Here is a 20,210-nt window from a genome sequence, read left to right as displayed (position 1 = left end):
GGCTCTAATCTACTCTCTTATCACCTTCTTGTGTAATTCTTCTTAAAAATAAATGTCTCCTTATTTTTTAATTTAATGCCACTATTACTTCTCTGAGAGTATAATTTCTCTTTTTTCTTCCAGTGCCTATCTCATTTCCCTAAGGAGAAACTCAGATTAGGCTCTCCTCCTACATAGACTTTCCTTAGAACTCTCAGCCTGTTGGGGGTAGCTGCTTACTGGCCACCCAGATTTGTTTTCCCAGCTGCCCTGACTAGAAATAATCACACAGAAGCTATATTATTTGCAATACTGTTAGGCTAATTGGTGTGGGAGGTCCTTCTGTCTATGTGTTGCTTTTATTGGTTAATGAATAAAGAACTGCTCTGAGCCTACAGCAGAGAAGACCAGAACAAGGCAGGGAAAGCTAGGTTGTATGCTGGGAGAAAAAAAGGGCACAGTCAGAGAGAAACCATGGATCTGCCACCTGAGACAGATGCTGGGAACTTTAGCTGGTAAGCCACAGCCACATGGCAATATACATAATAATAGAGATGGGTTAGTTTAGGATATGAGTTTAGCCAGAAATACACTTAAGTTATTGGCCAAACAGTGTTGCAAATAATATGCTTTTCTGAGTGATTATTTTGGTTCTGAGCAGCCAGGAACCAACAAGCGACTGCCATACACAGATATATTTTCAGGCCACGCAGTGCACTGCATGATGGGTTTAGCTTTTACTCAGAAAAAAAAGGGTTTGTATGCTGCATGGTGCTACCCAGAGTTTAGGTGGTGAGGATGGCTCCCACTTGGCAGTCCTAGAGCCAGAGGAAAACTACCTCCACTGTATTTAAAGCCTGAGAGAGGCAGAGCCAGCACCCAGGGCCACTGAGACCAAGCTGCTTAGTATTTTAAAAACCATTTCTGGTCAGAAAATAATTACAGATATGCAATAAAGACAAATCCGGATTAAAAAAATGCTAAATGGGTCACAGTGTTGGATAAATGTATGTTGGCTTGGGAGAAAAAGAAAAAAAAAAGAGTGGAGAGTTATAAAAAATAAATCGTTTTTAAAAAATAAAGTCTTTTAAGAGACAGAGTATAAACAGTCATAGCTTAAAAGGAGCAAAGAAAAGATAAGCCACTTAAAGATGGAAAATTCACAGATAGTCTTGATTATGTATATTATTGTGTCTTCTTTGAATTTTTTGACTGTGAAGGAGCTAAGTATAGAGACACATTTCATTGTATGGACTGCTAAGTTAAACCAACATAAAGGTATCTTGATTTAAAAATTTGAGTCTAAGGATATGTTGCTTTGGGAAAGAGGTTCTTTTCATAGAAGATGAGAACCTGTGGATTTCTTCCAGACCAATATAGTTTGATGGAAATACATCCCCTGAATGGTTGCTGTAAATACTCCCACAAAGAAAATACTTTGCCCAACAAAGAGCAGGAAGCAGTTTGGAGAAAGTACGTACATATTCCCAAATATTGTCTATAAATGTTTGTTTACATTTAAAGGGGGATATGAGCCGGGCGGTGGTGGCGCATACCTTTAATCCCAGCACTCGGGAGGCAGAGGCAGGCGGATCTCTGTGAGTACGAGACCAGCCTGGTCTATAGAGCTAGTTCCAGGACAGGCTCCAAAGCCACAGAGAAACCCTGTCTCGAAAAAACCAAAATAAATAAATAAATAAATAAAGGGGGATATGATATAACTATAAATAATTTGCATTGGTATAGATCTTGGTTAAATGATACAAATTTAAGGTCAATCATGTTATATATATATTTCTGTTCTTGATTAAGGTGTTGTGATTATGTAGTTCATTTAAAAAATGTAATGTATAACTAAGAAATATAGTTTAATAGATAATCATATATAATAGTCAAGCTTGTAGTCACGTTAGTTAGATTTTCTAGATGTATACAGATATATTTCAGTTAGATAGGTATTCTTCAAATCTTTTAGAGACCTTCAGAATACAGCATTTAAAATGTTTAAGAACTTACGACTTTTCATGACAGTGAGACACATCTGCTCCTGGTAGCACCAGTTACTTCAAGAAGAAGATGGGAATTGAAGAGGTTCCTTATGGAGCTGATTACCCATTTGTGCAAGAAATTGCTTTTGCCTGGACTGCTTCACTGGACATGCAGGACCCACAGAGAAACAACTGCTGATGATGCACAGATTAATGGAGATGGGTTAAATTAAGATGTAGGAGTTATCCAATAAGAAGCTAGAGCTAATGGGCCAAGCAATGATTTAAATAATATGGTTTCTATGTGATTATTTCGGGTTTGAGCTAGCCAGGTAGCCAGAAACCAACAAGCAGTCACCTCCTGCCAACAACCAATAGCTTAAGTGTATTTCTGGCTTACTCTTATACTTTAAATTAACCCATTTCTATTAATCTGTATATTGTCACTTGGTTGTGGCTTATCTCATAAAGTTCCATCCAGCATCTGTCTCTGGAGGGGGCTGGCTACATGGCATCTCACTAACGCCACCATCTTTCTCCCAGCATTCAGTTTAGTTTTCTTGCCTAGTTCTACTCTGCCCTATCACAGACCAAAGCGGCTTCTTTATTCATTAGCCAATAAAGCAACACATATACAGATAGACTTCCCACATCATCAGCCCACATCCATCTTCTTTTCACTTTGTAATTATTTAATTACTGTGCCATGTTTTCTTTACACTTTAAATATTATTATTCATTCTATTCTACAATTTGGAGCTTTAATATTTTGTTCATTAAATTACATAATTTATATAATATTTCTTCAGGCAGACTGTAAATCTCCGTGGGCTGAAAGGCCTGTTTTGAACTTTCTTGTATTTCAGGGTTAGTGATCACACATAGACTGTGACAGCACATAACTGTCTGTTAATTAGGATGTTCTGTTCCACTGATCCTTCACGATATTTCCAGTATAGTGCTCCATGCAGGGAGCATAAATCAATTAAAGGAAAGACAAATGGACCCACAATCATATTCACAACTTTTCTAAACCATAGTTAATAAAGATACAGTCCACGTGAGATCACAGCTATCTGTTACATGCTAACTCTGACTATGTTTCTCCTTTCTTAACCACCTCTGGAGCGTCCCATCTAGCTGGGGGCAGGTTACTACCATCACAGCCATGCTGTTTCAGTAACACTAGGGTTCATACATAAAGCCTATTACAGGGCTGGAGAGATGGCTCAGCGGTTAGGAGCATTGCCTGCTCTTCCAGAGGTCCTGAGTTCAATTCCCAGCAACCGCATGGTAGCTCAAACCATCTGTAATGAGGTCTGGTGCCCTCTTCTGGCCTGCAGGCATATACACACAGATAATATTGTATACATAATAAATAAATAAAAAAAAGCCTATTACAGAACTCTCCTATTCCTCCAATTCCTGTTCCTATTCCTATTCTGAACTAGTGAAATTTACTTATTTCCTATATATTCAGTCAATCACACAACTAGCTCTAGTTCAGACCATGCAAAGTGTTGTTGAGATTCCGAATGAACAATGACTGTTTCTAAGAGGATAATTTTATCTTCTTGGTTGTAAACCTGGGATGGCGCAGAGTAGAACGAACCAGAGCATGTTCCTTCCAGGACCCCATAGTCTGCTGTGAGTTAAGTCACAGAAAACTATAGTTTATTAGATGAATTGTTACCACAAAACATTCCATTCTTATAGCCAAAAGAAAGGCCAGCCAAGTCAGACTTGATAAATGTAGCCAGGAGCACCATATCCATTTTATGAGCATGGTTTATAGGAGATTGAGTGCTAAGACACAGGGCACTAATGGAATAAGAGCTTGGGAAGGGAGATGCATATAGGTTACACTCAATGAGTAAGGCATGATGGAGGAGGTAGTGTTTCATCTGAAATGTGGGGTAAATTAGGTATGGGGGTGGGGAAAACAGCCAAGGTAGGAGAAAAGAATAAGTCTTAGTTCAAAGACAAGTAAAGAGAGTTCTTGCTGAAGCCAAGGAAGGATTTTTTTTTCTGGCGAGTGTCAAAGTTTAGATAGTCAAGGTGTCTTACACTGTTCATGTCTTCTTTGGTTAATTGTGAATGTTTCAAACTGGACTTTATAATAAAGAAAGGAAACTTGAGGAAGGAGAAAATGAAAACCTCCCATGTAGAAGAACTTCTGGGCAGTCTAATTATTACTCCCAAAACTGCAGTTATTTTCAAATTTCAGAACATATTAAAGAAAAATTATATTAGCTACAATAAACTGTGTAGCAAACTATTTTGTTGTATACAAAACATTCAAAATCTTGAGGAGATTTATCATTGCATCCAAAGAAGCAGTCCAAGGCAGGGAAATGGATTAATAAGTTTTACAAACAACATAAATTAGAAGTAAATTGCTTCCTCTATTTTCAGTGTTCTAAGATGATAAATACCATGAAACAGAAATGGGTTTTATATAGTTTCTAGGATCACCCAATAGTCCTATTTTTTCTTACAATGCTGCCGCAACCATTGGACCTCATACCTCTCTACTGCAGCCCCATCACTTAGCATCATGTAAGTGCTTATCTTCTTGCTCTGACTGCAGCATCAGCCGAACTGTCCCTGTGTGCTTTCTCCAGGTATCCAGCCAAGGGTCACTAGCATCCTTCCACTTAGCATTCAGATTTACCGGGTAAATCTTGTCCTGGCTGTTGATAAAACCATTTTGCTCTTAATACCATTGAGAGAAAATAGAGACTGGAAAAGGAACCTTACTAAACTTTGAGAGAAATAATGTTTACCTTTAAACAATGTGTCATAGACCACAATTTCTCAGTTGTGGGGACCCCATGTGAAGCCACTGAAAGTGGGGACAAAATCCACGTGTAACAGCAAAGTGTTTTTGAATATGCAATGGCCAAAAGTTAATTAAAAATCAAATACATACTGAATCCAAGGTTCCCAGAGCCCTGATTGTTTATGTTGCATCACATGACTGCACTGCAACCTTGGTTCTGAGCGTAAAACACACATAACTCACACTGTGTGTACTGTCCACCACTAGCCAAAAGAACAGATAAAGACAGAAATATATATTATTAGCTAAGAAGTCAAATAAATGAGGCCTGAAAATTCTGAGTTGGCAATATTTGTCAAAATGTATCACTGGAGTGGTGTAGAAGGAAGCCAGGCTATGGTGACTAAAAACCAAAAGGAGCACTAAGCAGAGACAGTTAACATAAGATATTCTTACCAGCAGCCTGACTATAATATGAAAATTTCAGTAACCAGTCACCACAAATAGTTCCAAGGTTTAGTGAGGTATTTAACTGATTAATTATTTTACTATTCATTCATTGTCTGCTGAGAAACAATAAGAAAAGAGTAAAAATTTAAAAAAAAATAGGTCAAGAGTATGACTAATAAGCAATATCCAAGAGAGAGAGAGAGAGAGCATGAAATATTTCTTATAGAGCTGGACACACATGCAGATGTGTCCCTAGACGTAGACATGAGTATCACACGCTTGGTAGCTCAAGTTTATGTTGTAACATGGGGTACACAGAATTTGGGACTGAGACTTCTAAAGACTAAACTATTTAATGCATCCTCTTCCTCTTCTCATATTTCCTTTGAAATAGCCTATAAATCTTACTGATGTTCCATAAACAAAAAAGAGCCTGTTTTCTATAAATAGAACACCCTCTTATATAACTAACCTTTAGAGTTGCAGATAGCAAAACTAGCCTTCTTCGTGCTGCACTCAATTCATCCTGATTTATAGTCACAATGGAGATACAAATAGAAATATGCATTGTCTGTGTTCATGCACATATGTTGCACTTTTCAGGGTGATGACATCTCTACTACCATCAAAGGAATCTTTTATGGTTGCATAATGAAAAATTCAAAAGCTGCTTTTTTTTATTCATTCAGAAATCTAAATCCATGCTTATGAACTCTTAATGCAAATAATTTATGTGGGCCAAAATTCTTATGTGTGTCCTACCTAGATAATCATGAGTCTTCAGTTTCCTGCTCCAATCAGAACAATCTCATTCAAAGATGAACTTAGAATTTGAAGATAGTGATCTTTGTTGACTAGTTGAGCAAAAGACCCCTCACTGGTTTCCATTTCAGGATTCAGGCTTCAGACTTCAGAATCTCTCTTGATGAATCTAGACAGTCAATTGCATGTAGAGACATAAACTGGATTCTTTATAAAAAAAAGTCTATGTCTTCTCAGAGCTTGAATTGAAGAAAAGGATGTGGGCCAGAAACAAACATACAAAAATATCTAATTTCCACTTTGAGTTTTATCAACTGGTATAAAACACTGTTTTAAATTTGTAAACAAATTAAAAGTTCTATATTCACCAATTTTCAACTTAATCACTTGCACATATATTCCACTTAATCTACTTTTTCTGTATTAAGCTTATCTTTTTTAAATATTTCCCGGAACACTTGAATATTAAAATGGTTTTTTAAGCTACAAAGGTATCCAATTCCTTAGAAGACTCAGGAACATTCTTGACACATCATGAGTTTATCACAGCCCTAAGGAGAAGGTGTTAGAGCCTTATTGTCTTGGAAACAGCTTAGGGGTGTGGATGTGCAGTGCTTTTTCTGTTAGTTCAAACTCTGTGACACTCCTGACTTCCAGGGAAAAGTCAATGTTCAGGATTTTGAAACACACAAAAGTGTATTGCAGTACTGGAGAAAACCCCAGGGCCTCACCTTGCTAGGCAAGCACTCTGCCACTGAGCTAATGCACAGACCCTGCATTGCTACACTTTAAGATGCAAGTATCAAAGAGCAGTTCCAACGGGGCTTAGGGAAAAGCAGATGGATTGTTTTGGGTCGTTCACTGCAAAGCAAAGAGCCTGGGTTGTGCAACGCTGGACTGAGGAGCACACCCACGTCAGCAATATTTAGTCTTTTCTATTCTGTCTCCTCTGCTACCCTTCTCTGTGTTCACTTAATTCTCAAGCCATCTTTCTTTCTTGATCGAGCAGTGCTCTGCTTACATATTCCTCCAAACCACACATGAAAAAGGAGATTTCCACCAAAAATCTTGGACTGTTGCCTCTAAATCCCCCTTTGGCCAAATCCCCAGTCCCAACCGTAAAGCCTACATGATACTTCAAGGGAACCTTTTGTCCTAGTCACACATGAAAGTGAGCAAATGCCCCACAAGCAAAACTGACAGATATCTATCTAATGCTGCCTCCAAACACACTGGGAGCTCTCTAGAAATGCAGTGGACTCCTTGCATAAATCTTAGAGGAAAGAACACCAGCTCACCTTTCCATAGAAACCCCAGTGACTGAAACTGCTGTGCCAAACGTGGCCAATGCAGGTAAAGGCCAGACTGACAGTTGTCTGGCAGCAGCGCTGGCAAGGAATTCCTGCATCAGGGAGAGCTTAGCCAACATGACTCATAAGGTCACTTTTGACTCCACAATTCTATTATCCTTGTTAATTTCCCCAATTCAATTTGCAGTACAGGATAAACAAACCAGCCTAATTTGATCTCGAACCTCTGCAGGCTATCACAGGTCATTTAATCTAAAACACATGGCCCTCCTCACCATTCCTGTGTTTTCCAAAATCTTCTAGCAGACCCTGCTTTACAAGACTCCATGTTATTAATTTTACTCATGGCTTTTTCCAGTCTCTTGCTTATTTGACAATTGCCTTTGATTCTACTTTAGATTGGGGCAGAGGGAACATAAAAGAGTTTTCTCCTTTCTGAATTTCTCTTAAGTCATATGAATAGTAAGTTCAGATTAATCCTCCATTTCTTACATCTTCACAGTGTGGCTTTCTCTTTTCAGGTTTGAGTCTGAGAAATTGGATATGGGCTATAGATAATCACAGATCTGGAAAAAGCCTACTAAGGCAAAATTTCAGAGATGAATTATCAGATTTTAAATTTGGATATTAATATCATTTATAAAATAAATTTGATACACTGAAACCTTTTAGAATTGGGGTACTAAAACCACTTGAGTCCTACTCATTAAGAAATGCACAGTCCAGTCAGATGGCTCAGCCACTTGGTCTGGCAACCTGAATTTGATTCTGGGGAACCACATAACAGAAAGAGAAAGCCAACTCCCCAAAGGTGCCAACGCATGTACATGCCCCCTCTCGACACACACACACACACACACACACACACACACACACACACACACAATAAAAATGTAATTTACAAAGAAAATACCCACATTTTAAAGTTACATATCTTGGCATCCTTTACATATGCTTAACTAAAGAGTCTTCACAGTTGAACGCAAACCTCATAGTGCATATGTCCCATTTAAATAGCAACTACCACATCGCAAAATCCAGCCTTAACCATTTGGTTTCTGCCAGTATGTGTCCACCCTCATAACTGATGCTACTTCTTGTCTTTTGCAGTGAATGTTGTGTCAATGTTACAGGAATTTTGGGAAAGTAAGCAGCAGCAGAGAACCACATTCTCCAGTGAAGGCCTGGTGGTGTATGAGTCAATGCCCTCCTCTGGGCCTCCCTTTGTGAGTTATGTGACTCTTCCTGGAGGGAGCTGCTTTGGCAACTTTCAGGTAAGAACAGCCAAACCCTTGTTAGTAAAAGATAACTGGGCTAGAGCACAGTTACCTTCTCACAAAGTAGCTGTGAGTTTTCTTGGATATAGTGAATAAAGCTGAGTCGTAGCCTATCAAATATACTGGAAAAACCAGTCAAATGTCCCAATTTAAAAAATAAAAAAGTGGTTGATATTGGGATGTGCCACAACACTTCTACAGAGAACAAATTTTTGTAGTATAGTATTTCATTTCCAAGATAAGTGTTGCCTTTCCCAGAACAATTCTGGAATAAAATGTACAGAACCAGAAAACAGTGACAAAGCCACCAGGGCATTTCTATCAGGTGAAAGGCTGCACTCCCATGATTTTGCCCTAATTAAGTAATCAAATTGGTCATCCTTGTAGCATATGTCTTTAATCCAGGACTCAGGAGACAGGTACAGGTGGATCTCTACAAGTTCAAGGTCAGCCTGATGTACCTAGAGAGTTCTAGGCCAGCGAGGGCTACATAATGAATACCTGTCTCAAAACTATCTAAATAAATAAATATTTATATAAAACATATAAATCTATGTAATCAGTCTACTCCACACCAAAGAAGAAAGTTAAGAGCTAGGATCAAGTACCAGGTCCTTATCCCAGGGTCTGCCTCTGACTACTTGTAATCCCTTGAAAAACTCATTTCGCCTTTTAATTTTCTCAGTTTTGAGATAGGAAATATCCACAGTATTAGCCAAAAGTCATAGAAAATGCATTCGCAATGTGTTTATCATGATACATCTGCTACTTTATGGGCTTTCCAAATATCATTATTACAATACTCGTCCATTTGGTTACACTTTTTCTTCCTTGTGTGTAAATGTGGATGATGTGGGATGCCCTTCTGTATATGCCTTTTATTGGTTGATGAATAAAGCTGGAGGGAACAGAGACTCCAAACAATGTGGACAGAATGATTGACTAGGGGGCATTCTCCTTGAAAGCTAAGTTGGAGATCTTTTAAAATGTTGCATTTATCCATTAGTTTGTTTTGTTTTTTAATAATTTATTTATTCTTATTTTATATATATTGGTGTTTTGCCTGCTTGTATGTCTGTGTGTGAGGGTGTCAGATCTTGGAGTTACAGACAGTTGTTAGCTATGGATTCTGGGAATTAAACCCCATTCCTCTAGAAGAACAGCCAGTGCTCCTAACTGCTGAGCCATCTCTGCAGCCTCATTGTTTTTTTTAAAAATTAGATTGAATATATTGGGTGTATAGATAACTTTCAGTAAAACTTTAAGGTTACTGACATTGAAATATGTCAAAATCTAGCAAATTTAGTTAAGAAAACCAAAACCTATGTCTTTGAAAAGATAAGTAATTTGGGCAGTTATAGGACACACTTTGATTCCAGTACTTGGGAGGCAGAGGCAGGCTGATGTCTGCAAGTTCAAGACCAGTCTGTTCTACAAAGTGAGTTTCAGGACATCCAGGTCTACACAGAAAAATCCTGAGAGGAGGAGGAGGAGGAGGAGGAGGAGGAGGGAAATAAAAGATAAATAAGAAAGATAAGAAAGAAGACATCTTCGGAATTTCTAAATAATAAAAAACAAAATAAATATTTAGCAAGGTTTTGCCTTACTTAGGAGACAAGACATACAAATTATAGGAGTGTAATAAAAACGAACTAAAAAAATCATTGTTAAAAAACATAAGGGTTCTGTAGAAATGGCTAGATGATTAAGAGCATGTACTGCTTTTGTAAAAGATGTAAATTCAATTCCCAGCACCCTCATCAAATGGGTCACAGCCACCTATAACTCCATCTCCAGGTTATCTGAAGTCTATGGCCTCTGAGGCTATCTACACTCACATGCACATAGACACACACACATTAAAAGAAATAAAACTAAAACATTTTAAAACTCACAGAAACATGAACCACTTTCTGGTTAGTAGGAAACTATATTATCTTTATAACTTTTCTCTAAATCATTTCCAAATAAAAATTTTGACTAGGGGAGAAAACTAGTGGTTGCCGTTATCTTACTGAAATCCAATAAATCTACAGCAATAGACTATTCGGCTGACCTGAGTTCTCCTCCTCCCAGCTGTATCTCCTAGATTCTGATACTGGATCCTTTGGCCCAACTCTCCCACACCCCATGTCTTGATCTCTTCTAGTCATCCCCATACGCACACAATTCCCACCTTCTAAGTCCGTGCACACGCTCTGAATCTTCTCTTGGAAACAGTCTACCTCTTCCGATTTCTCAAAGCAGTTATTTGCTTTTCTATTAGCATCTTGTGCTAAGGTAAGGTATGCATGTGTTTTGTCTCTGCAATAAAATATAGATGCCTCAGGAATGGGACCCATATCCTCAAGACCTTCATAATCTCAAGCACTGCTATTTTCACATAAGATCAACCTAATAAATTTTGTTTAATCAATACTCAAATTAATGAATAACAAACCCCGAGAATAACTTAGTGTTGTTACTCTTCTATGTAATCAATAGTAAGTAAAGGTATCCGCTTAACTTTTCATGTAGGGCTACAGAGGCTCGTAACCCTGTAATAAATCAATATTATCTTGTACATATCTATGGCTAAAGTACTGGAAGTGAATCAATGAGAAATAATTGATCTAGGACCCTCTCATTCCCTCTGGATTTCATTTGTGCATAACTTTGCTCTCACTTGCCTCTCATGGCCATGAATAACCAATTATTACTGTATTTGTACCCAGGAACGAATTATGTCCACAGTCAATAAATGCACTCATTATAGTATATCTAAAATGGAATACATTTATCATATAAAAATATATCTAGAGACCATGGATCTAAGAATTCCAGTGCTCTTGTTTTTGTTTTATGAATTTTCCTATTGTCTCATAAATTTTGACTCAAATGACAGGACTTCCCTTAGGTGGTGAATCCAACATTCTCCTTGTAGTTTTAAAAAGATGAAAACTCCTCAGCAGGGAAGCCTCTGGGTGACTTCTCTGATCATTTTAAAGTCTCCTTTTCCTTATGTTTAAATCATCATAGTTTAAGGTTCCCAGGAGGATTGTTAAAATCCTTGCTTTAAAAGATCCAGAATTTCCTGAATCAAATATATTTTGAAATGTATTTGGGTGTTGGCAACCAAATCTAGCCCCTTGACCCATTTGTCCCTCCAAAACATGGCTGGGGAAAGAAAAAAAAAAACAGGAAATAAAAGAGGAATAAGAATTTCTCTAGAGATGATACCTTGCACTGTTTCTTTGTGAGTTCAAAAACCATCTTAAATGTTCTTTTTGCCATATAGCATTTAGCCATGTTTTCCAGCAGCTAGCCTATAAGAGCCTACCTACATGCTTCTTCCTGCTATGCCTTTTCACATAACCAAATGCCACCCTTGTGCACTGCAAATCATCTCATGATGGATTATTAATGCCAAGGCCATGTGCTGAAGCATGGAGAAGTGATTATGCCAAAGCAGGCTTCTTGCTGTGTCGTGGACATTACTTCCAGTGGTGCCTAGTGATGGGAAACACTTAAAGTGGAGGATGGGCTGGATTACAGAGCGAATGACGCTGCTGTTAGCATTTTATGAAAGCTGTAAGAAATTATGTTCATTCATTCAAAACATGGTATTCAGAATGAGCTTTAGTTTTCTGACCAGTGAAAGGAGAGCTGTTCAAGGCTTTGATGGTCACAAGCTAACACTGTTTGTTATGCAAAGCACTTCTCATTTTAGTAAATGGAAAACTTGTGTCCATGAAGACTAATTAAGACATTTTCAGTTAATCTTGACACCACAGTTCACCCTCAAAAAATAAATGCAAATAGATGGGGGAAACACCATAGACCTTCCTTTTATCAGACCTTCATAAATTACCATAGCATGAAAAAAGAGAAGTGAAAATATGGTGTTATTCTTAAATATCTAAGCAATAAACAAAATAATCTACTGATATAAAAGTTTTCCTCAGAAGTTAAGTGAGATTTGTGCATTTTGATTGTGTTTTCATTACATCATTTTTGGTGAGGGTCTAGGCAGTTAATCATTCTCTTGGCATATGTCACAACCATGAAAACCAGCAACATTTTCCACATTTTTACCATAAAAACAACTATGACCCCAGCTTATCTACAAGCCACTCCTTATGAATGTGCAAGAAAACCCACTACTGTTTCAGCCACTGTTTTTGTTTATAAACCGCAAGGAAAACTTGAGTATCTTATTTTATATTTTTATTTTAAAAGTTTATGATTAATTTTTTCAAAAAAAGTCTGTGATTTGTCTTCTGTATAGAATTGGCTAGGATAATTTGGAATTAAGGATTGCATTCTTATCTTTAGTAAATGCAAATTTCCTTTTGGCATAGTACTACATTTTATACAATTATTTACATATGTGAATTATTATTAATGAAAAATGTAAAGCATTGATGTGATAGCTTGATGTATTTGAAATATGTTTAATTTCTTAGGATATTATATCTTTCATAACTATTTGGGTGCTATTGTTAAAAGTGTTTCATAGAAAGTAAGCATAGGTGTTCAACGACACAGTGTGATTCTAAGACTAGTTGTATAATGCCAGGTCTATGAGGTTGAAACACTTGGTATCTCTACCAGAAGACTCTTGACTGGCTCCCACAACCCATTTTTAACACATATCTGGTTGTTCTGGGTAGTTTTATGTGTCAACTTGACTCAAGTTATAGAGTCATCAGGAGAAAAAGCCTCAGTTGAGAAATTGCCCCCTTGATATCCAGCTGTAAGGCATTTTCTTATTTAGTGATCAGTGAGGGAGAGCCGAGTCCATGGTGGGTGGTGCCATCCCTGTGCTGCTGGTTTGGGTTCTATAAGAAGGTGGGCTGAGCAAGTCATGGGAATCAAGCCAGTAAGCAGCTCCTCTTCATGGTCTCTGCATCAGCGCCTGCCTCCAAGATCCTGCCCTATTTGAGTTCCTCTCTTGTCTTCCTTCAGCAATAAACAGCAATGCTGAAGTGTAAGCCAAATAAACTCTTTCTTCCCCAACTTGTCTTTTGGTCATGGTGTTTAGTTGCAGTAATAGAAACCCTACCTAAGACACTGGTGTTGTGCAATGGGCTGTATAGTAGGAAGAAAAAAAAAACACTCAGTCTTTGCTTAATGGCCTTTAATTATTTTGCCACTCTGCTTTTCAAAGTCATTGCTTATGAAAATACATAGGAAAACTATTTTTACAAGGATTGTACTGAGTACAAGAAAAATGAAAGTGTGGGATGTTGTTTTCTTTTACTCACTTAAGGTGATAAGCACATTTTACCTGTATAGTCAGACACAAAAACACATTTTATACTTTTATAAATTGTATGAGTCTTCTCAGAATCCAAGATAGTAACGATATATCTAAGTCACAATAAAAATAAGTTAATAAAACTAAGGTTTTCCCCATGACTGAGAGAATATTTAGTCAGTTCACATACTTGTCTAAATGAAACTGCAATGCTTTCTTTGCTAGTAATCAAATAAGCCCTCATTTTAACATTTCAGTCTCCAGCTAGAAGTGAAGTTCCTGCCATAAAATCAAGACTATTGTCCACACCAATGTTGCTTTAATAGTAAATATTTCTGTTGGAAACAATTCTTGGCTTTTTTCCTGGCTTTGGTACTAGGCTCAGATGCATCACATATTATGGGGTATAGCAACTCCTAAAGCAGTTATTTCCTGGTAGAAATCTTCACAGAAAAACATCCTGACATAATTAATGAGACCTAAAGATAGAAAGGCTAGTTAATACTGCATTCATATGAAAGACATGTCAGCTAATCATCAGATTTTAATGACTTTCATGTAACTTGGAAGTGTGTATTGTTTTAATAAGACCCTTTATTCCCCAGGCTTCTTTCCTTAACTCTTATCTGCTTCTTCCTTATTAAACAAAGTGAATAGAGATGCTTGACCTCCAGAGAAAATGGTAGCATATAGAGAAAGGAAAACTTAGAGAAAGGCCCATGATAAAATAAGGATGTCAGGATATCTCTACAGGAGTCTTACAGCCCTTGGAATACACTGTGAGATGTTCACCATCTTACTAAGTTGCTGAGCAGGTAAATTTGACTTTCCATGATTTCCTCCCATCCCTCTCATGCAATCTGTTTACACCAAAATTACTATAAAAAATAAGTCAAAAGAAAAATTTTTAAGAATTCTTTTTTATTTAAGTATGTGTGCATGTAGGTCTGTGTGAGTGTATGCCATGTATGTACAGGTGCCTTCCGACGTCAGAAGAAGGTGTTGGATCCCCTGGAACTGGAGTTACAGGTGGTTGTGAACCATCTGATGTGGGTGATGGGAACTAAACCTTAGTTCTCTGGAAGTGCAGTGAGTGCTCTTAACTGCTGAGCCATTCGTCTCTCTGGTCTCCAAATAAGCCAAAAATTTGAGCTTTGATTGATTCATCTTGTCTTCACCTTAACTTTAAAAAAGGAAGAGAGAGAGAGAGAGAGAGAGAGAGAGAGAGAGAGAGAGAGAGAGAGAGAGAGAGAGAAAGAGAGAAAGTTGAAGGAGTCCGGTGTAATTTGGGATTTAATAGTTACCAGGGACTTTGGTCTAGGTACATGTGTAGAATAGCATTTCAAACAGAGGTAAATGAGGAGATGGGCAGGTGGTTTATATTATGAAAAAACATTCTGATCCACCATAGGCCTGAAATGTTCCCCTAAGCTGACAGAAACTGGTGAATTTTCTCCGAACACTGGACTCTCAAACCAGTCCCGTCCCCCATGCCTAGCGAAGACCCCTGTTCTCAGCACATACAGAGACTTGAATTGTCTCCACATTCTTGCCTCCAGCCTGACCTGAAGAGGTGGTGTTAACCTGAGTGATGGAAGCTCAGCCGTTGCCCTTTCCACATCACCATCTGGAAGGGGCAAATGCTATTACATCCACAACCCAATATACTGAAACACATGCGAATGTTCATGCTCTGACCCGGGAGGTCAAAGCATTAAAGAACTGAGAGCAGCAGGGCCTGGCTTGTGGAATTCTTTTTGTTGAAGGCTTGCTTGATGTCAGAATGAAACTGAGGTGTTGGTAACACTGACCAGAGCTCACAGGTCATGCACACGCAAACTCTGCAAGTCGCTTGCAGAAACTCGGACTACATGTTGCAAAGAAAAAGTGTTCTCAACCATTTGAATGACAGACATTACAACATTTAAGGTTAGGACAAGATTTTCCCCTTTCACTGTCAGTTTATTTGGTTTGCCACTTGCAAAATCTTAGTGTGGGAGAGCCCCTTGTGTGCAATTTACTGTTGAGTGAGTCCTAACTAAACATCACTAAACTGCCCTTGATCCCAGCAAAGATTCATTTTAACTTGAGTCACAAGTAACACTTGCTGTTACATTACTGTTATTTTGCCTGCTACATCTTTGTAGCTCCTCAGCAGCCATTCATAGGTACTAAGTAGAGTGTACTTAATTTGACTCTATAGATTTCAGATCGAAAGAACCTTTGTCTTAATCTTTAAAGCACATGGCTGAATAATTCCAGGAAGTCTGTTAAGATGGAGTTAGGTTCCTTGTCTTGATGTCTTTCCACACGCTTTGCAACAGAACCAATCATATCTGGGATATATGTTCAATAAACTCTTGAATGGAAAAAAAATTGACTCAACACACACATCCTGCTTATTTTTTTTAAAACATGTTATGGATGAAAATTAATCCATTGACAGATACTATGAAAGTTACTCTTCAATCTGAATTATTTCAGACTGACGAGAAGATGTCCTATAAGGAATATACCTACAGTTTTTAAGTGTTTAGTAAATTATTAAAATGATACTAATTTCTTGTTAGACATTTCTACTTAAAATTTTTCTGTTATTATTTTATTTATAATAATATTTTATTTATAAATTTTATTTAAGCTCTTTTAAGAATGTCTTTGCATTCCTAAGAAAACAAAACAAAGCACAATAAAAACCATGAATAGCTACTATTTAATTTGTGAGCAATCTATAAATTAATCTTGTTTACATCTTAACATTGGATAGTTTATCACAGAAGAAATAAAAAGCAGAACTTCAATGTAATTTAGAAAAGCCAGTAACTGTTGAAATAAGAGCGGCGGGGCTGCGTCCCCCGCACCCGGCCGCCCACATGGCTAGCTTAGCTTATGCCCCGAAATAATTACACAGAAACTGTATTCTTTTAATCACTGCCTGACCCATTAGTTCCAGCCTCTTATTGGCTAGCTCTTACATATTGATCTAACCCATTTCTATTATTCTGTGTAGTCCACAAGCTGGCTTACCAGGAATGATCTTAACCTGCATCTGTCTGCAGTGGGGGAACCATGGCGACTCACTGACTCAGCTTCTTTCTCCCAGCATCCTGTTCTGTTTTCTCCGCCTACCTAAGGGTTGGCCTATGAAATGGGCCTAGGCAGTTTCTTTATTAATAAGAAATCATTCCCACATCAAGTAACTTTTAGGAGAGTTATCAAAGGGCTTTTTAACCTGATTTTTTTTTTGCTTAATTCTTAGATAGAAACAGTTCCTCTATTGAGAAACTACCATTGTTTTATGTTCACAACGCAGATTTATCATAAAGACAAAAAAAGCTTCTACATAGACTGGCTGAAAGCATAATGTTAACACATTTTACTTGGAATTTTTTACATTGTTTTTCTTCTAAGAACAGGTCTAGGATCTTCAGATTCACCTGGAAGGTTTACTTAAATGCATATCTGGGAGCTGGAGTACTGGGTCAGTGGATAAAGTTTTCTTGTACAAGCATAAGGTTATGAGTTTGAACCCCATCACTCATATAAAAAAAGCTAGGCATAGAGACATGTGCCTATGGTCCTAGTGTACTGGGTCCTTGAGCTTGCTGGCAAGTCAATCTAACTAATTGGTGATCTCAGAGTTAGCTAAAGATCCTGTCCCATAAAAATAAAAAAGGTGGAAGGCTGGTCAGCAAGATGGCTCAACAGATAAAACTGCTTCCAAGATGTTGACTCTCTGGTACCTACGGTAGAAGGAAGAATCAACTCCCTAAACTTTCCACTTTCCTCTAAATGAATTCTCCCATAGATTGTTGTTCTCCAGGCCTGTTCCACGGTACAAATGTGCCTGAAATAAGTAGCCCCCACACAGAACACAACCATGCATACTGTTCACTGTGACGCACTCATCTGAAGATTTGAGTTAGGATTCTTATGAAGCACAAAATAAACTACTGCCTAGATATACTTGAGAAAGAATATTTATTTGTTTATTTCTTTAAGTTCCATAACCTTGGAGTGCATAACCTTTATAAAGTCTATGCTTCCACAATTATAAAATAAGAGTAATAATAAAACCAACCTCATAGAATTGTTGTGATAACTAGACATGATATTAACCATAAAATGCTTAGCACAGGACCAAAGCACTGAGGGTCAGCAATAAGATCTCAGACACTGAGCTCTCTCCCAAAAGTGCAAGTGAAGACTCTGTAATAGTTATGTTTTGTTGTATAATAAATTGTTTCAAAACTTACACACCACATGTTCAGGACTCTGGAATCTGGGCATTTCTGGCTCCCCACCTGCTGAAGGTGGTAGTCAAGCTGTCATCTATAGACTGGATTGGGTATCCTTCAACCCCACCAAGATGGCTATTGACCTCAGGCTTTTTCTTGGTCATGTGTGCCTTTCCATAGGGTTGCTTAAATACATCAGCTAACTTTTCTTCATGAAGGTAATCAGAGAAAAGGCAAGCGGGGTCTTTATAAACCAATATTACAGAAATATACTATCACTTCTGCCATGTTCCATTGACTAACACTCCTACAGAGTCGAGAGACTTCGGTGAAGACGTGAATGCTGGGAAAAGGAATGGACCACTGAGGGCATTTTCTTTTTGACCCACCATTGCCTTTAAATGGCTTTCCCAAGCATTACAGCATTCTCTGTGGATTTTTTTGGAGGGGAGTGGGTGGGTTTTCTTTTTTTTTTTTTTTTTTTTGCAGAAGAAGGGTTATCAGCGAAGAGAATATTTTCATTTTTGCTTTATTATTAGAAGGCATTAATGACTATAATAGTTTATAATCTACTAACAAATAAAAGACACCTGAGTAGCAAGAGAAATATCGGTGGGGTCTGCTGCCCACTCACAAAGCATCTAGTTCACATGCCTAAGAAGTCCACGACTGACTTTGCTAAAGATTTTGACTGTTTAATATTCAAGCTCAGAATTTTCATAGAATGCAAAGGGTAAAAGCTGTCTCTGTGTGTTAGCAAGTAAGAATGGTCAGCACATAAGGTACAGTTTACAGATTTGTATTTATGATGAGGTCTGGAGGAAAAATAGCAAAAGTAAACCACACAGTGAAGTCTAACTCTAGTTGGAAGCTGCTTTGAAATAGCATCATTCTTTACTCCCATCTGATGTCCTTGATGACCAGTTTGGAAACAATAAAATGCCCTTTAACTTGCCATATTTATTTCTTTACAGTTCCCATTGTTTGGTGATGACTCTGAAGATGTGTGTTCTTATAGGAGCATCCAGGCTGTTATTTTGATATTCCAAGCAGACTGCAAATGAGCTAAATTGCTTGGCCAAGTATATGTTCCTATGGGTGAAAGGTTCTCCTTAAACCTCTAAAAAGCAAAACAGGCAGCAGTTTTACTGGCTTGGATTTGTAGTTTCAGAAGAAAGCAGCTGGCTGACATTATAGACATTCATTCTGAAGTGATTGTAGTTCAGAAATATAAAGAGCAATATGAAGAAAAGTTCTTTGATGTCTCAGAACTGATTTTATTTTATGTACTTATTAACAGGCACACTTTCTCCCCATTGGAAGGGGGAAAAAACCCTCCAATACCCTGAAACAATAAAATAAGGAAAGACAGGTGTCTGCTTTTACATCTTGAGATTAGCTGAGTCTCCCACCTTCCTCTTCCATGCTTCCCTGGTAAAGGCCCTGTCTGTTGCCTGCCTGCCTGGCTATTCTTTGATCTGTGAGACAGTACCATGGGGCTGTAAATGGACATGCTGCCTTTGATCTAGTACTTAGCTGCTCTTACTTAAATAGATTGCTTCTTTTAACTATGCAGTGTTTACTTTGTCTCCCCCCCAAAGTTGTCTTAAATTGCTATTATTTAGACAAAGATATTTCCTAAGAGTTTAAGAGTACCCTGACCCGTATCTTATTCCCTAAATTCTAAAGTCCCAAAACTCTGTTGTAGATTTTGCAAAGTAAAACTGCTATTAAAATGAGCTACTGTTATAGATGTTGTGTAATATTGGCAAAACCTTTTCTTTTTAATAGGAGTTTATTCTTTTCAAAGAATAATAAATATAACTTACATATTGAGAAAAATGTTCATATCAGAGTCTAAATCCAGTTATCCTTATGAATATTAGTTCAAGCTTAATATATTTTCATACTGCCGAATTAAAATACCATATAAAGTATATAAAATAGTACTTTTAAAGAAAAAGTAGTATATATATTTATTCTTGAAAGAATTTCTTGCACATTTTTCAGGTGTTTTATTGATTTTCTACCAAGTTTCCTATGTGTCAGCCTGTTATTCATTCAGTGAATTGTAAGAGGAAGGGATGCAAAAAAATTATATAATAGGTTATGAACACAAAGAAAATTATCTAACAATTAGAGCATGCAGGAGGAGACAACAGGCAAAAGACCAGCAAAAAAAAAA

The 20,210-nt window shown here is 37.6% G+C and overlaps 1 protein-coding gene across 1 annotated transcript in view; it reads left to right on the top strand.

Moving 5' to 3' along the window:
* Lix1 (limb and CNS expressed 1) overlaps positions 1-20,210 on the top strand; it is a 51,532-nt gene that overhangs the window by 13,238 nt on the left and 18,084 nt on the right. Inside the window, exon 2 of the mRNA XM_005363330.2 lies at positions 8,382-8,545. Coding sequence (XP_005363387.1) covers positions 8,382-8,545 — 164 coding nt within the window. The remainder of the gene's footprint in view (positions 1-8,381; positions 8,546-20,210) is intronic.

This window comes from Microtus ochrogaster, linkage group LG9, assembly GCF_000317375.1.
Source record: "Microtus ochrogaster isolate Prairie Vole_2 linkage group LG9, MicOch1.0, whole genome shotgun sequence".
Classification (NCBI taxonomy): domain Eukaryota; kingdom Metazoa; phylum Chordata; class Mammalia; order Rodentia; family Cricetidae; genus Microtus; species Microtus ochrogaster.
The sequence above is the reverse complement of the archived record's forward strand: the minus strand, read 5'-3'. Positions and strand labels throughout refer to the sequence as shown.